Below are 16,618 nucleotides of genomic sequence, written 5' to 3'. Positions count from 1 at the left end.
ACCGATTGCCCCCAGCATGGCGTTGGCTGGTCCTCCTTGAGGCGCCACTTGCAGATCTCTGTCAGGGCACGCACTCATCGGGCTGTACTGCTGTCTCACTCACAGGTCATGGGAGTCATTGAGCATCAAAGCTGTGTGTCAGGCAGAGAAGCAATGCTGAATATTCAGGCAAGGCAGTGTGCTTCACATGGGTTGGGTGGTATAGAGTAAAGGAGTCTTGAGGCCTTTGTTTATAGCTAGTGTAGCTAGACCCTAAAACTGTAAGCCCCATGAAGCAAGGGATTGGTTTTCTTTGGGTCACTAGTGTCTTTCCAGGTCCACCTGGTGCCTATCCCAAAATAGGGTCTTAATAATATTTATGGAATGAATGAATGAATGAATGCATAAGAAGGTGAGAAGCTGCAGGGCTGTAGGAACACCAGCAGAGACAGGGAACACCACGGTTGGCAAGGGAAGGGCATTTGGCTCTCTCCCTCCCCACCCAGGCGGCCTTGGCAGTGGGGAGGAAGGAATCCTCCCCAGTGGGGGGCAGTTTGGAGTTCTTCAGCTGTTCTTAGTTGGAAGGCTCACTTCACTACATCACACCTGGCTATATTTCAAAGATTAATGAACAGCATCTTGTCAGATTTAATATATTGCACTTGGGGAGTTTACTTTGACGATGTAATCATAAATTCCCTGAGCTGCGAATTACACCTTAAGGACTTAAATGAAGTTCTAGTGAGAACCAAAGAAACAGGAATCACCGTAAAATGTAAAAAGTGCCAGTTTTGAGAGAAAACTGTAAATTTTCTAGGACATTAGGTTTCAAAAGAAGGATTACACACAGACTAAACAAAGTAGAAGTCATAAAAATTTAAAGACACCACAAAACATAACAAAAATAAGATCCTTTTAGTTATGACAGAATTCTAAAAGGAAACTTACACCAAATTATGCCACCCAAGCAGAGCCATTAATTAACCTAATGAGAAAATATGTTCCATTTCCATGGCCAAAGCATGTCAGGAAGTCTTTGACATTTTAAAATAGGAAAGAAAGAAAGAGAGAAAGAGACAGAGAGAAAGAGAGAGAAAGAAAGAAGGAGAGAGAGAGAGAGGGAGAAAGAAAGAGAAAAAGAAAGAAAGAAAGAAGCCATTGCACCATTCTAAAAAGTTTTAAATATTAACTTATCAGTTCAGGAAATCTGAGGTACTTTTGATAACATCCTCAATGACCCCTTGGGGAAATTTTTGCAATTGTTGCATAAATAAAATGTGGATTACAAAAGCGGCATTGGGAAAAAGAAGTTAGAGTCAAGGGAACAATCAGGAAACTAAGGATCAGAATCTTAAGTGTAAGCTTAGCCACTGACCCTTGGGTAGAACTTCACAAGATGAATTTGAGCAATGTGGAGAGATAAAGCAATAACCTCCCTTCAACCCTGCTCCCCCAAAACCTACACTGACCCGTGTAAAGACTAAAGCAGAGCGTGAAGAGAGAAAAATATGTATTCTGAAGCAAGAACAACAACATTTCCAAAAGCCAACCCTCTTTGGGTCGTCTAGTAATTCTGCTGGTTTCGTGATGAATGTTGCTTACCTTACAACCAAAGTTGATTCCCCTCAGGATTACCATTTTTTTTTTAATCCCCTTCTTCCTGAGCCCCTTCAGTGACCCAAATCTCACTACATGCTCTGAGCCTTGAGCCTAGTTATGAGTTCAGAGTGAGGCCTGGGCAAGTCACAGACGCTCTTTTCTTTCTCATCTGAGGAATGGAGATGATAATATTTCTCATCGATTTCACAGAAGTTGTTTCAAGGAGTAGTGAGGTCATCTGGGCCGGGTGCTTTGAGATCTTCAGACGAAAAGGGCTATAGAAGTCTGACATATTATTAGTCAGCATTATTCAACTGTTGCATGCTCTCGCACTACCACAGTCATAGTCGAGAAGGCATTAGTCAGGGGTTTATGGATTTCTCCCCAAGATTCCTCTTAAAACTGAAATTGCAAAGTGGTCCCAGTTGTGAAAGTTGAAACCGGAGTAGGTATGAAGGCTCTAGGCCTGATTCACTGGCGTCCCGGGTGGTGCTCTGTGGCCTGGACAGGCTCCAGGTTTCACCTTCTCTGGTGATCTGAGAGGTAACATGCCCTTTCACACTCTCCGAGGTGATAGACGGTTAACAGGGTCTTGGCAGCCCTGGAAATTTTGCCTCAAGGTCTGAGGTCAGAGATGTTTTCCCAGCCTATGCAAGGAGGGCAGTCTAATTCTTGCTAGCCTCCTGATCCTGCCAATCATTTTAGGAGGTCGTCCATTTGGCTGACTCCATTTGAGTAGAAGAAACGACTCAAGTCCACTGTTTTTCAGCCTGAGAAATCACAGAGCTGTCTATTCACCTCCCTTCAGGAATAACCACTAGGTCCCCCGGAAATGTTCAAAGATGTGCCTAGACTCCAAGAACTCCAGCGCCCCTTGGCTTGGTGTCTACACCTGGGCATTAAGAACCTGGCTTTCGGGATTTTGGATTTTTCCCAAGATCATATTATTGAACCTGAAGATCTTTAAATGATTAATCTTTTTAAGTGCAAAAAAAGCTGAGGATTTTTATATGGAAGTTGCATCCTAATGATGAGGAAACATTTTTAGGTTAATTTCAACTCTAAACTCTAGATTTGTATTAAGTACATCAAACCTGTTGATTCTAGAGTCGTTGATTGTTAGATCAAAGTTTGGAGATGGGGCTCAAATTCTTACGTCTGTCTGAATGAGGGAATCTGGATAGTGCCTTGGTTCTCACACTTCTGGGGGCATCAGAATCCCCTGTATGTCCATTAACATACTGAGGGCTGAGCCTCACTGCTGAAATTTTAGATCCAGTAAGTGAGGCCTGAGAATCTGCATTTTAAAAAAGTTCCCGAGTGATGCTGCTGCTGGTGGTCTGGGGACCGTGCTTTGGGAGCCACTCTCCTTGGGGGCATGGGCAGTAAAATCTGGAGTCTAAACTAGAATCTGGAGTGTAGACTCTTCCTACCCCAAATATGGTCCTGGACAAGAGCATTGGCATCACATGGAAGCTTGTTAGAAATGCAGAGTTTCAGGTCCCACTCCAGACCTATTGTATCTGAATCTGCATTTTATAAGACGCCCAGGCAATTAGTTTGGATGTGAAAATGTGAGAGGCGCCACTCTTGAGGCCCCATTATCTAGTAACCTGTGAGTTGTTCTGGATTCTCAGAATGGAAATCTCTCTGAGTCCTGTAACTTTCACCTTGAATACAGCTCTGATTGCCTATGACCAAGGACTCCCTGAGAATGAGCTTAGCGCAATATAGTCTAGATTTTTCTTGTCTCTCACTCATGTCTCATCAAAGAGTGAATTGAGACCTATAAAAATGGCCAATGAACAAAATCAAAAGGCCTAAGTGCCCTGACAAGCTTGCTTTTACCGCGGGCACTAAAAGCACAAGTCAAGACTCTAGTGCTTCCGTAATCATGAATGAGGTAATTCCTTTGGAGCCAGAATCCCATGAAGCAGATGGGAGCTCATGGGTGTCCACCTTTAGCCCCATTATATAATTCTATGGAGCAGCGATGTCGATGCTGCTCCTGGCAGGGCTAGCTGCAACTCTCCTTGTGTGAAGGCAGGTGTTCAACATCAAATAACACTGCCCTGGACCTGAGCAACCCAGAGAAAAATGTAAATGAAACTAAACAGTTATGATAAGAACCAGTTGACCCCCCGGTCCACCCTGCCCAACTCATCCCACTCCTCTCCACCTCCCTTCTTTGCTCACAGAACTTAGACATCTGGGACTGTCTCTAAATTCCAAATGCTGTTTAAAAAACAGACTCCACAAACCGCAGGAATCAAGGTGGATTTATTGAAGGCCCTTAGCACAAAGGACTTCATCCAAAAGAACCCATCAAGATAAGTTAAGGACAGGGTTTGCAGGGTTAAGAATGGGTTTGCAGGGTGCAGTTTATTAAATGTGCAGATTTGACTACCAAATCAAACATTTGGTGTATCGTTCATGGTTTTGCATTGTTCTAGCAAGTCATTCATTCAACAAGTCTATTCTCAGTAGTAGGGTCTGTGGGGAAATACAAAAATGCAGCTCCCTGTCCGGGAAATAAGTGTGAAGATTAAAAACTAGGGCGCAAGGTTGGGAGAGTTGGAGACCTGACATCTTGGTCACCAGGAAACCCTGGAGAGAATTTAGGGTGCCAGTCTCTGAAATAAAAGAGACATGTGCCCCAGCAATGTGAGCAGCCACAGGTGATTGAGACTGTGGGTGTACTGTCTATTGATGCCACGCAATTTCAGTTTCCAAAGGATACTGAGGCCCATTCTTTGGATTAATGATCATATAGCAAGGGAGTTGTGGCCTGGAGGGACAGCCTTGGAACTAAGGCACCTGGACTAATGGTTTGCACTGGTGTTAATTAGTGTCCTTAAATCACCCAAAGGCTTTCCAATGCACTTAAAACCCATACTCCTTATCAAGTACCTACAAGACCTTGCATTATTGTCTCCTAACTACATCCAACCTCATTCTTCCCTTTGCTTCCAATATTTCAGCCAGGCTGACCCCCATGACCATGACTAGTCCTTTCTTCCTTCAAGGTCTTGGGTTTTGCTTCTGTCTGGGGTGTCCTTTGCCAGACTCTTCACATCCTTCTCTTGAGATGGGATTTCTGTGGCCTCCCTATTTAAAGTAGCTTTCACTCCCCATTACTCTTTGCCGTCACCCTGTTCATTTCCTTTTTAACTGTTCTGTTTATCAATTACTGTGCAACAAATCACTCCAAAACTTAGTGGCTTAAAGCAAAAGCAATCATTCTATTATTATACCTCTAAGTTTCTTTGGGACAGGTATTGAGGAAAGGCGAGGCTGGGTGGCTTCTGCTCAGAGTCTCTCATGCAATTGCAGTTAGGAAGGGACTGGAGCTGGAACAGTGTGGGGCCAGAGCAGTGCGCCTGGCTGGACATCACCCCCCTTCATCTCATGATGTCCCTAGGCAGGCTAGTTCTAGCTTCTTCATAGCATAGTGGCCTCAGGATAATCCAATTGCTTACCTGGTGGTTGAGGCTTCAAAAGGCAAGTGTTCCTGTGAGCAAAGTGAAAGTTGCTTAACCTTTTATGACGTAGTGATATTGAAAGTCTGGCAGCCTCATTTCTACTTTTTATTGGCCCAGGTTCAAGGACGGGGGTATAAGTCTCCATGTCTTGATGGCAGATGACTCTAGGAAAGCATGTGGGATGGGAGATCTTGTTGCATGCAACCTTAGAAAATACAATCTGCCACAATACCGTTTGTTACAATATGTAATTATACTGTTTATTGTTAATTTCTCTGTTATGTCTCCCTCCCTAGAATGTACATTCTTCGAGGCCTGGATCCTTGTTTGTCTTTGTTATTCCTGTACATCACCCAAAGTGGGCTTGCTGCAATTGTTGTTAGCTGAATTTTGAATGAATGCCCAAATGCCAGGATAAACTGATGCTTTGACTCAATTTTTTTTCATGAAACCAAAACACATTATTTGTGCAATGTCTTTCCCCTTGACCCACCCGGTTTCTAAAGGATGCAGCAATAACTACTCAGCGGTGGTAGGAAGCCTCCCCTACCCCTTCTTCCTCTTAAGTTGACATTTCTCTAATGCAGTTTAGTTCCCATTTGGAAGACACAGACATTCTGAAGCTCCCCTGCGTTCCTTGGCCTTCGTGTCCCAGAAGCCCACGACCCAGCCCCACGTCCCAGAGATGCAGGCTCTGCTATCAAGTACCTTCCTTCCCTCTAGTCTTCTGCCCTATCTAGTCTTTCCAGTAGCACTCCAAGTCTTCCGAGGCAGGGCAGTGGGTACTTCAAGGGAATTCTCTACTACGCATACTTCACTGACTGATCATTGGATCACATTTTACTGAGCCAGATAGTGAGACATTTGGCCACCCATTGGCTGGCTTTCCATATAATGTTTTATATCTGGGTAAAGAACTATTTGCTGAACATTTTGGGGCTCCCTTTAAGTTTTTCCCTTTAATTAGCTCAACTCTCACTACATATGCTGCAAGTATTTTGTTAAATTGCTTGGAAAGGAATTTGGGGACAAGTAGAATTGAGGTCGAATAAATTCAATCAAAGTGTTCTAAGTAGACTTTTTTGGGGGGGGGGATCTCATAAGCTGCTTTCTTCATACACGAAATGCACTTTGTCTCCCAAAGGAAGAGTAATGATGTATCTTCACATGGTGGTTTTCAGACGAGGATTCCTTGCAAATATTAGCATTGCTCATTTTACTTCCTAATGAGGAGAGAAGCAAATTAGATAATGAAGTAAGACTGGCTGTATGAAGTTCTAATCCCAAGAAGTTCCATAATCTGGTTTCACTTCTATGGAGATATTCAGGTTGTATCTTTTTGTTAGGAAATTTAACTTCCTAAGACATTAACTAAATATATTATGTTTGGAGCAGTATAACACAGCCACACTCTTACTGGCCCAGGCTACCTCCCTGCAAATAAACTCTCCTGGACCTGGGTATGTGTTTTGTTGTGGCTGTCTCTGCTTCTAGTGAGGTCGCTCGTTAAGCACAATAATGAAAGGAAGAGTATCCATCTTGAGTTGGAGTTGAATAGACAGGCCGATCAAAGAGGCTGAAAACAGGAGCTTATGACACTTAGGGTGGTGGTGGGAAGATTGTTTGGCTAGCCCAGGAGTCCAGTCAGTCTGGATATGGGAAATAGGAATAGCAGGGAATCTTAACAATGCCCAGGGTGACAAATGGTGATGGGTTCGTTTAATGGACTAAGTGAAAATCTCATCTGGGATTTTAATTGTGGCACAAGATCTTGCCCTTCTTTCTTGACCCAAGCCCCAAACACAGGCCTTAGGTAAATAACCAAAGTGGGTTGGATTTAAGCCAAAAAATTTGCTATGCCAGGTAAATACTTTAAGACACAAATAATGTTATCTTTATGTCTGGATATTGTCTCTCCTCCCACATTCTCGGCATTTTGAAAAAGAAGAACTTGCCCTCTACACCTTTGCCTTACCAACAGGGCCTGGACTAGTCTTTGGTAACTATCAAGTGGTGCCTTGTTGTAAATGTTCTTAGCACCATCCTGTGATTAAATCAGTGTTTCCTGGCCCTAATATCAGGTTGTATCATTTAAATGCGAGAAAGTGTATAGCAAAAAAACCTCCAAATTTCTTCCTCTCTCTCCTTCCTTTCTTTTTCTCCTTCTTCTTTCCCTTCCTCTCTACTACGTTCTTTCTTTGATTTTCTCTCATTATAGAAATGTGAAGCTGGGTTTATATTGTTTTTGTTTTTCTAAAACTTTGATAATCAACTTCCCTTTCTCCTTTTACACTGTAATAAGTATAATACATTGATATGAATTTTTTTTTTTGATATCTAGTATTGTACAGGGGATCAATTAGGGGAAGCACATTAATATGAGATCCTAAGTCAAAACAAGTGGAAGCGAAATACTTTAAAACAAGCTTCTAAGAAGCCAACAGAAATAGATCAAATCATTTCTTACAATGAAACAAGGAAGTATGGAGGCCAGTCTGCACATATCTGTGGTGGGAGAGGGGGTTGAAAGTAGGTAAAAAATGTGAGTTCATGTCCAGAATGATATCACAACGCTTTGTGAGATAAATGCTATAGACCCCCCAAGTGATTGCCGTGTTTGATACTCAGCATGCCTTTGAAAAATCCTGTGGACTTTGTTTTTACCAAAGTTGGTAACATAGTGAGTCCGGCTAGATAATGAGCAAACTTACCAACAAAGTATGACTGCATTGTAGTGTATTAAACTCATCATCAGAAATAAATGTTTGAAAACAAGATGAGAATAAATATTATCATGAATTTGGCAGTCACATTGTGGGAGGCAACACAAATACCTAGAAATTTATAGTAGTTAAGTCATTGTAATCTTAATAAGTTTTTTTTTTTTAATGGGTAGACAAATGTAAGTAAACTCCAGTCCCCCTTCCCCCTTTTCTCCTTACCAGAAAGAAAAACAAAACAGTATTGTCTATTATGCCAAAGATATACCAGGCCAGTTTTGTCCATCACACTTCAAATGAATTGTATTTATATGCATAAAACACTATTTTTGAAGCACTTTCACAATGTTATCTTGTTTCATGTTTGCAGAAATGTAGCAGTTATCCTTACATCTATTTTATCAAATATAAAATAGGTATAAGATCATGATGTCTTCCAAATGTCAGCCTTCCCGTACCTCTTGAATATGACATCAGAAACACCACTGATCAGTGACTTCTGACCTAATTCCCACTGGGGGTCCCACGACCCCACCACCATGTCATAATCTACTCCACGTTCCCCTGGGCCTTGAACTAAGGACACAGATTAATCTATATAGTCATCGTTAATTCAGAGATTTCCAGTTAAATAGCACATGATCCTGAATTACATTCTGAAGTCAAAGGAATGTAATAAGAGTTGCCATCAGGGCCCATCCAGTCCCATATTCTCTTGCTGAGACACTCTCCCCGGAAGAGCACTAGTGGTCCCTTAGCCATCCTTAAAATTCAGGTGTATTTCAGCTTCAGTATTCATGTAAGGCTTTTCCTCTTGCACATGTCTACAGGAGAAAGAAGACAACATTGAGTTTAGTCCTGTGGGTTTTTTTATTCTGACGATTTGGAGGTTACTTTTGAAAGAGTTGGAATGTTAAACAGAATTTCCTGAAACACTGTTACTCAAAGAGGAGTCTACCGGGCAGCAACATTGGAATCTGAGTCTGCTTAGAACTGTAGACTCTCGGGTTCCACTGCACACTTAGTGAATAAACTGCTTTTCACAAGACTCCCGGGTAAGTGGTGAGAAAGGACAGTAAAGTTTGAGAAGCACTGGCCTTAAAGACTGCATACTAATGAGCAGGGCGGGGGCTGGGGGACCAGGATCTGAAGTCGAAGAAAGGAGCACATACTTTCTGAGGTTTGGGGTTCTGAGGGTTTTGGCACTAGGGGGTGACACTGGGCTGCACAGCCGAGGGAGCAAGGCCTCTCTCCAGGAAGCAAACAGGCATCTTAAAATGAGGTACTATCAAACATTTTTGGTCACATGTTAAATTTTCTCTAGTTACCAAATAATGACTGACATTTAGTTAGCATGAACTATGTGCCAAGCACTGGGCCAGGCCCTTTATGTGAATGGCTTCATTTAATCCTCCGAGGTGCTATCATTGCCCCACCTTAAAGATAAATTAGGGCTTGGGGGGGTCAGGAAATATGTTCACGGTCACACAGCTGAGAAGTGCTGAGAAGCGCTTCGTCGGACTGAGTCTGTCGGACTGAGTCTGTTGGACTGTGAGCCTGGGCTCTGATCCTCCATGTCGTGCTACCCTCTTTTCGCTTCTCGCCCTAGCCCTGCGCGGCAAGCATAATGAAATAAACAACTGCGACTCTGCTAAATAATTAAAATAGAAGAACAGAGAATTAAGTTAAAATTCAGTACATTTTTAATGCACTTTCTTTGTGAGGCAGGAGAGCATGGAGGTTATGTCTACAGGCTGTAAAGTCCTTCTGTTCAATACAGGGGCCCCTGTATTGTTCAATAGCCACGCCCGGCTGATGAGCACTCGAAATGTGGCTACTGTGACTGAAGAAATGAATGTTTAATGTGCTTAATACTGATTAGTTTACCATTAAAAACCGAGACTTGATTCGGTTACTGGAAGCTTTTAAGTGTGCTTGGAACAACTTGGGTATGTGAATCTACTTTTTCAACTGTCACGTCGTTTTGATAAAAAAATTCATGTCTGAATTAAAATGTACTTTAAGTGTAGAATACACACTGGTTTTCAGACTAAGGATAAAAAAGAATACAAAATATTTCCTTAATAATTTATATACCGATTACATGTTGAAATCATACTCTGGGTACATGGAGTTATATAAAATATATTATTAAAAATAGTTTCACCTGTTTCCTATTTTACTTCTTTATCGTGGCTACTAGAAAATGTTAAGTGATACACAGGGCTCACATCATATTCCTGTTGGACAATGCCACTCCCAGAGCCCGATTGTTGGGTTCAAATTCTCACTGTACCACTTAATAGTTATGGGAATGCTGTGTCCCTCCATGTCCTCATTTGTGAAATGGCATAAGAATACCTACCTCGCATGATTGTTGAGAAAGTTAAGTGAGTTAATATTTGTAAAGTGCCCACTGGGTGACAGTTCTTCATGGGTCTTTTGTGTTTCTGCACATCTTGTAAAGCAGAAGCACTGAATGCCTTTGTTCTGAACTGTTTTTTCAAGGAAAACAGAGGTAGCTTCTCCCTCTCATGCAAAGATCAGATAGGTTTGCGTAGCTTCCATTATAAAAGAGTTGGTGCTCCTACACTCAAAGTTCCTTTTCTGCAACTCAACCCACTGCGTGTGCAAGTACCCATCTGGCCCTTTCTGTGTTACTTTACGGAATTTGGGGCTCAGAAAACTAGATGCTGGTTATGGCTACTGTTTTGAGTAATCAACTATCCTTTGTCTCTGAACCAGGAGTGTCATGTCTTCTGCCAGCATTCATGAAATTGTGGCAGGCTAATTCGTTAGCTTCTAAGTAGAGTGAAATTCTCAGACCCTTCATAGTTCTTTATGGTACTTTGAATAGGTGCCTGGCATATGGCACTATGTAAGGATTAGATATTACTACTTTTACCCCCTACTTATTTACACTTGGTTTAGATGAATTGCTACTGTCTTATGCCTTTTGTGTCTACTTTCATTTAGGGAAACCTCTTTTCTTCACTATTTCTTTGGGCCCCTGACAGTCTGCTTGGTTGTACCTCTTTGCTCATGCTTCAGAGTTACTTCAGGTTGCATGTGGTAAAATTGTCAGAACTGAATCTTATAGACAGCCTAATGGATTTGATTTTTCTCTCTCTGAATGTTGTTGGTTATTGCTCTCAAATTCTTCTCCTCCACATGAATTTTATACAACTAAAAACAAAAGCACATAGTGGCGCTCTCATGCCCCTGGTTCCTCTGTCTGTACTTTGGGAAGTTTGGCACATGACAAGAGATAGCCACCATGACTTCTGTCCCCCAACATTCTGTGTGTATGGTGCTACTTCTTCACTTGTGTATACTCAGAGATGTGCATACACATTATTACAATGCATGTTTCCACACTTGCATAATGGATTTTCACTGTACTATAAAACTATGCCCAGAGTTAAAAATTTTATTGGTTTTGGTCAAAAGCCAAAGTAAAAAATTTCAGAGCAGAGTATACGGTACTCTTTAGTACTGCAACAGTACAGTACACTATTTGGAATAAGCTACAGGATCAAAACAGAACAAAGTTACAGGGAATGTGAAGCATTTCAGTGTGAATTATATATAAGGGATTATCAAACAAATATCTCATCAAAACACTTAAACTGAACTGTCTGAATTGCCTTTAGTTCTGGTTTTTGAAGTAGCCAATATAAGAAGACACTCTATTTCATTTTGGTAACTTAAATTTACATTTAATTAGAATTAAATAAAATTAAACGTTCAGTTCCTCAGTCGCACCAGCCACATTTCAAGTGCTCGATGGCCCTGTGTGACTGGCTAGTGGCTACTGTATCAGACAGTGCAGGTATAATACATTTCTATCATCACAGAAAGTTCTAGTGGGCAACCCTGGCTCTAAAAAGTGCATAAATATTTGAATCAGATAGTAAGTATTATTCTTTTAGTGAACAGCATTAAAAGTTGCTTCCAACGCATTTTGACATCATTCTAGATATTTTTAGAACTCCAAGTAACATGATTATATCTTGGTGGTAAGAGAAAGGTATAAACCTTTATTTCTGAAAACTCAATACGACACAGAAGTGATTTTCTATTTCTTTTCAAGTCTATATCTACATTTCAATATATTTATAGATAGTGATATTTTCCTTTTTAAAGTGTTTTCTCTTGACAGGAGTCCTTCACAGTTTTCTGTTATTACTACATACTATCTTGGCACAATTTCCACAGCTTAAAACTAACATATATTTTATTTATGGAACACATAGCCTTAGCAAGCCAGTTTAAGTTGATTTGGAACAGATAGATGAATTCCAGTGTACGTGAAAATATTGTACTTTTTTGTGTGATTATGATGCTATTCCTGAAAATGAAAACAACAGCTGTGGTAACAACAGCGGGCAGCCCCAGCTTCGCTTCTTGAGGAAGACTGACTGCCATGTGCAAATATTTACTCTGTGCTCTTGTGTACATTCTACTCAATTAAGCACAAGCCTGGAATTAAGATATAGGACATTTGCTTCTTTCCCTTTTGGAGGCAGATCCATGTTTCCATCAAGGACAGTAATACTATTCTGTCCTTATAGTTAAAACAGCCTATAAACCATGCTTTAGATCCTTGCCCTTCAAAGTGTGGCCCGTGCATCGGCAGCATTAGCATTACCTGGGAATTTATCAGAGATCTAGAATCTTGGGCCCCACCCTAGACCTACTGAATCAGAATCTGTACTGTAGTGAAGTCCCCAAGTGATTGGAGGCGCACTGAAGTTTGAGAAGCACCACTTTAAGACAATGAAACCAAGACCTCAGGAAGTGTGATGCCATTTCTGGAACATGGTGTTATGGGTTGAACTGTGTCTCCCTCACAAAATCCATCTGTTGGCCTTCTAACCCTCAGTACCTCAGAATGTGTCCTTGTTTGGAGATAAGGTCTTTACAGAGGTAATCAAGTGAAAATGAGGCCATTAAGGTGAGCCCAAATCCAATATACCTGAGACATGGCTAAAATTTTTTAAACAAAAGGTATAAGATCTGCGTGCCTATTTGTATGTTATGTATGTTACAGGGGTGTGATATTGTTCTACCTGTGGATCATATTGGCAAAATTAATTTGTAAAGAGCTCTATTTAATTGGCTTAAAGAAAAATAAGTGCTTATGTAAATGAAGTAAACAAATCCAAATCTTTTTCAAGGTCACATGATCTGAGATAATCTTTGATAAATAAAAGTTCCTTAAGTTGTCAGTTTAATAAAAATAGGCATGCCTTCAGAGTTATCAGCATTAAATACAATGCCGATAAATAACTGATTCCACCTGGGTTTATTAGTGAAATAAATTCATGTTCTCTCTGTTACAAAACTTGTTAGCAAGAAAATCCACTTGAGGTGATGACTAACTTTGCTTAATGTCTCATAAAGTTTTTGTGAGTAATGTAAACATAATTGTTGGGAACAAATGATTAAGATAGATAAAAATGGGATAAGAGTTTTTAGATGCCATAATTATGTTTTATGGTATGTGTACTTAAAAAAGTAGCTTCCACAAATCTTTTTGGTAACTTGAAACTGTCAGGTTTTGCTAAGTTAAACATGGGAATTTCATTAAATATCTGGATCATTTTCCAAGGAAGATAAAACACTAAAACACTAATCATTGAACAGAGGTTTATCTACTTTTGGCTTCCTATTTCAGAGAAACAAAAGATAAATTCAGGACTGTGAGTAACCATGTCTCGTGCCGCACTGAAAGATTGTACTATTCAAAGGGGCATATGCTTCTAGATAGCATAAAATGTATTTATACATCTGTTGGTCCACAATTGCCTACTTCTTAGTTTTTCACTAGGAATTAAAGATTTTAAGGGTTAAGAATTCTAATTAATATATGTAAAAATCAACTAGTAGGAACAATAAGGAGGGAAAAAATGACTGTGTACGAGGAGGAGGCAAGGGAAGAACGGTGTGCATTGTCGGTAAGAGAACAGTAAGTTGTAGAAAGTTTGTGGAAAAGAAATCTTTGAAAAAGAATTTTAATGTGTGGTCAAGCTGGCTAAGATTAAAATGAATTTATTTAAAAATCAGTTTTAATATCAAAATATACTCATTCAAAATTAGAATTTCTCTCTGTTAAAAGGACAACATTTTCTGGATTATTGGTCCACTCTTAATAAGAAATTGTAAACAAAGTTTGTTTACCTTTAATGTAATTTGTCTAGCAGAGATTCTGTGTTTTGTTTTTATCAGGTCATTGATTACTTAGAAAAGCTGAGTTTTCTCTATTAAAAGAGCAAACAAATAAAAACCCACCCAGATTCTTAAATACAGAAAAAAAAACTGGTGGTTGCCAGAGAGGAAGGGGGAGTGGGGAGATGGGTGAAACAGGTGAAGGGGATGAAGAGCATACTTCCTGTGATGAGCAGTGAGTAATGCACAGAATTGTTGAATCACTATATTGTACACCTGAAACTACTATAGCACTGTATGTTAATTATACTTCAATTAAAAAAAGAACTAAGGCTTTTTGCAGTCATGTCACCTTCTATATTTGTCTTTGAAATCTTTTGGTCACTTTGGTTAAATGAATAATTAAATAATGTTTTATAATTTTCTGTGATCCTATTTGGTCAACTGTGCAAAACATTTTGATACTTTTCACAAACTGCCCAAAACCAAATTCCAAGCCTTTTAAACTGTGAACTAACTTAGGTTTTTTTTCAGAGGGTCCCTGGAATCTCAAAGGATTCATTCCCTTTCCTTATAAAAAGGGAGATATTAAACTAATTAGGCTTATTTGATATGTTAAATTATATGGGAAACATTGTCAAATAAGAAGTAATACTAAACCTTCTTTACTTTATATTTCTTTAGGTATGTGTTAATGTAAGTGTCCCCCAAATTATATATAATTTTTAAAATTCTTGACATGTCCTGAAATAATGTTATCAGTCATAATTTTGAAAATGTATGTCACCAAAATAAGAAAATGTAAGTCTTTTGCCATTTATAGGCAGTTATTGTTTTACTTGATGCTTTTACAAATGTGTTTCATCTTCGGGTGTCTGGGTGGCTCAGTTGGTTGAGTGTCCGATTCTTGGTTTCCACTCAGGTCATGATCTCATGGGTTGTGGGATTGAGCCCCAGGTCCAGCTCTGAGCTCAGTGGGGAGTCTGCTTAAGGATCCTCTCCTTCTGCCCCTCCCCTCACACACTCTCTAAAATAAAATACATCTTTAAAAAACAAACAACAAAAAAAACCAAGTGTGTTTCATCTTCAGAGAAATTCATAGAAAGGACTTTGACAAGTTCTTTAGAATGCAGGTCTCTGGTAACTTCACACCACTGAATTGAATTTAAGGAAATTTTCTCAAACTATCTGTGATTTACAGCAATTTGGTAAAATATATCTTTGTGAGCCTATATGAAACAGTGACTTTTTCTCCCTGTCTGATACCCCAAGAATTCAGAAACTCAATGAGTACTCTTATTTTCATAGTAATATAGCTATTTGCATAAGTTTGATATAAGAACCTGTTCTTGTAGACAGGCCACTGCCTTCTCCTAGGCTAAAATTCTATTAGAAAGGATCATTCCCATATGGAGAACCATCCCCCAGCTTTTGAACTTCACAGTGACTGGGGAACCCACTTTACAGGTCAGGTACTTTGGCAGGTTTGTGCTGTTTGGCCAGTTGTACAGCATTTTCACTGCGCTTACCACCTTCAACCTTCAGGACTAATGGAATGCGCTAATGGCATGATTAAGACGAACCACGAGAGACGATGGACTCTGAAAAACAAACTGAGGGTTCTAGAGGGGAGGGGGGTGGGAGGATGGGTTAGCCTGGTGATGGGTATTAAGGAGGGCACGTTCTGCATGGAGCACTGGGTGTTATGCACAAACAATGAATCATGGAACACTACATCTAAAACTAATGATGTACTGTATGGTGATTAACATAACAATAAAAAATTAAAAAAAAAAAAGACATCATTAACAAATTGGTAGAAACTCTTCAAATACCCTGGCTAAAAGCACCACCATTGGTTCTTCTGAGTCTCAGATCTACTTCTTTTGGAACCCCTATACTCTCCTCTTTTGAGATAATTACAGGATGCTCAATGGACCCTGCTTACTTTAATCCATAACCGATAAAAAGGAATAGTTTCCATATTGAAAAGGTCAATTGCTTCTGTTGAAAATAACCATATTTGGGGTGCCTGGGTGGCTCAGTCATTAAGCGTCTGCCTTTGGCTCAGGTCATGATCCCAGGGTCCTGGGATCGGGCCCTCCCAGGGGGGAGCCTGCTTCTCCCTCTCCCACTCCCCCTGCTTGTGTTTCCTCTCTTGCTGTCTCTCTCTGTCAAATAAATAAATAAAATCTTAAAAAAAAAAAAAGAAAACATATTTCAGTAGAGCAATCTTTCCAAAGTGCACTCCCAGGAGACAAAACCATCAGATGTCATAATCTACAGCCTGAAGATTTCATCACTGGAAAAGACACCTTCAGAAAGACTCCCTCCAACCTCGCTGAAAGAGACCTTACCAGGAATTGAAGCAGATGACAGCTGAGGCAGACAGCTTTCCCAAGGTGACTGGACCGGATTTGTATACCTTTTTTTTTTTTAAGTTAGCTTCTTTTTTTTTTTTTCTTCAGACCTGTATACATTTTCCTTGCCATTGCTTCTTACCTTATTTTCTTTCTTTAAGCCATGCTTTTATTCACATTCCCAATCTATTGCAAAAGGGGAAAACCTTGGGGCACCTGGGTGGCTCAGTCAATTGGGTGTCTGACTCTTGATCTCAGCTCAGGTCTTGATCTCAGGGTTGTGAGTTCAAGCCCCACGTTGGGCTCC

At 40.2% G+C, this 16,618-nt stretch overlaps 1 protein-coding gene across 1 annotated transcript in view; it reads left to right on the top strand.

The window, feature by feature from the left end:
* The window catches only part of ANAPC10 (anaphase promoting complex subunit 10), a 255,496-nt gene extending 238,878 nt beyond the window's left edge, over positions 1 to 16,618 (top strand). The window contains exon 5 of the mRNA XM_078069273.1: positions 16,195 to 16,618. Within this exon, the coding sequence (XP_077925399.1) occupies positions 16,195 to 16,230 (36 nt within the window). The 3' untranslated portion in view covers positions 16,231 to 16,618. The remainder of the gene's footprint in view (positions 1 to 16,194) is intronic.

The sequence above is a fragment of the Halichoerus grypus genome, chromosome 3 (genome assembly GCF_964656455.1).
Source record: "Halichoerus grypus chromosome 3, mHalGry1.hap1.1, whole genome shotgun sequence".
Taxonomy (NCBI): Eukaryota; Metazoa; Chordata; class Mammalia; order Carnivora; family Phocidae; genus Halichoerus; species Halichoerus grypus.
The sequence above is the reverse complement of the archived record's forward strand: the minus strand, read 5'-3'. Positions and strand labels throughout refer to the sequence as shown.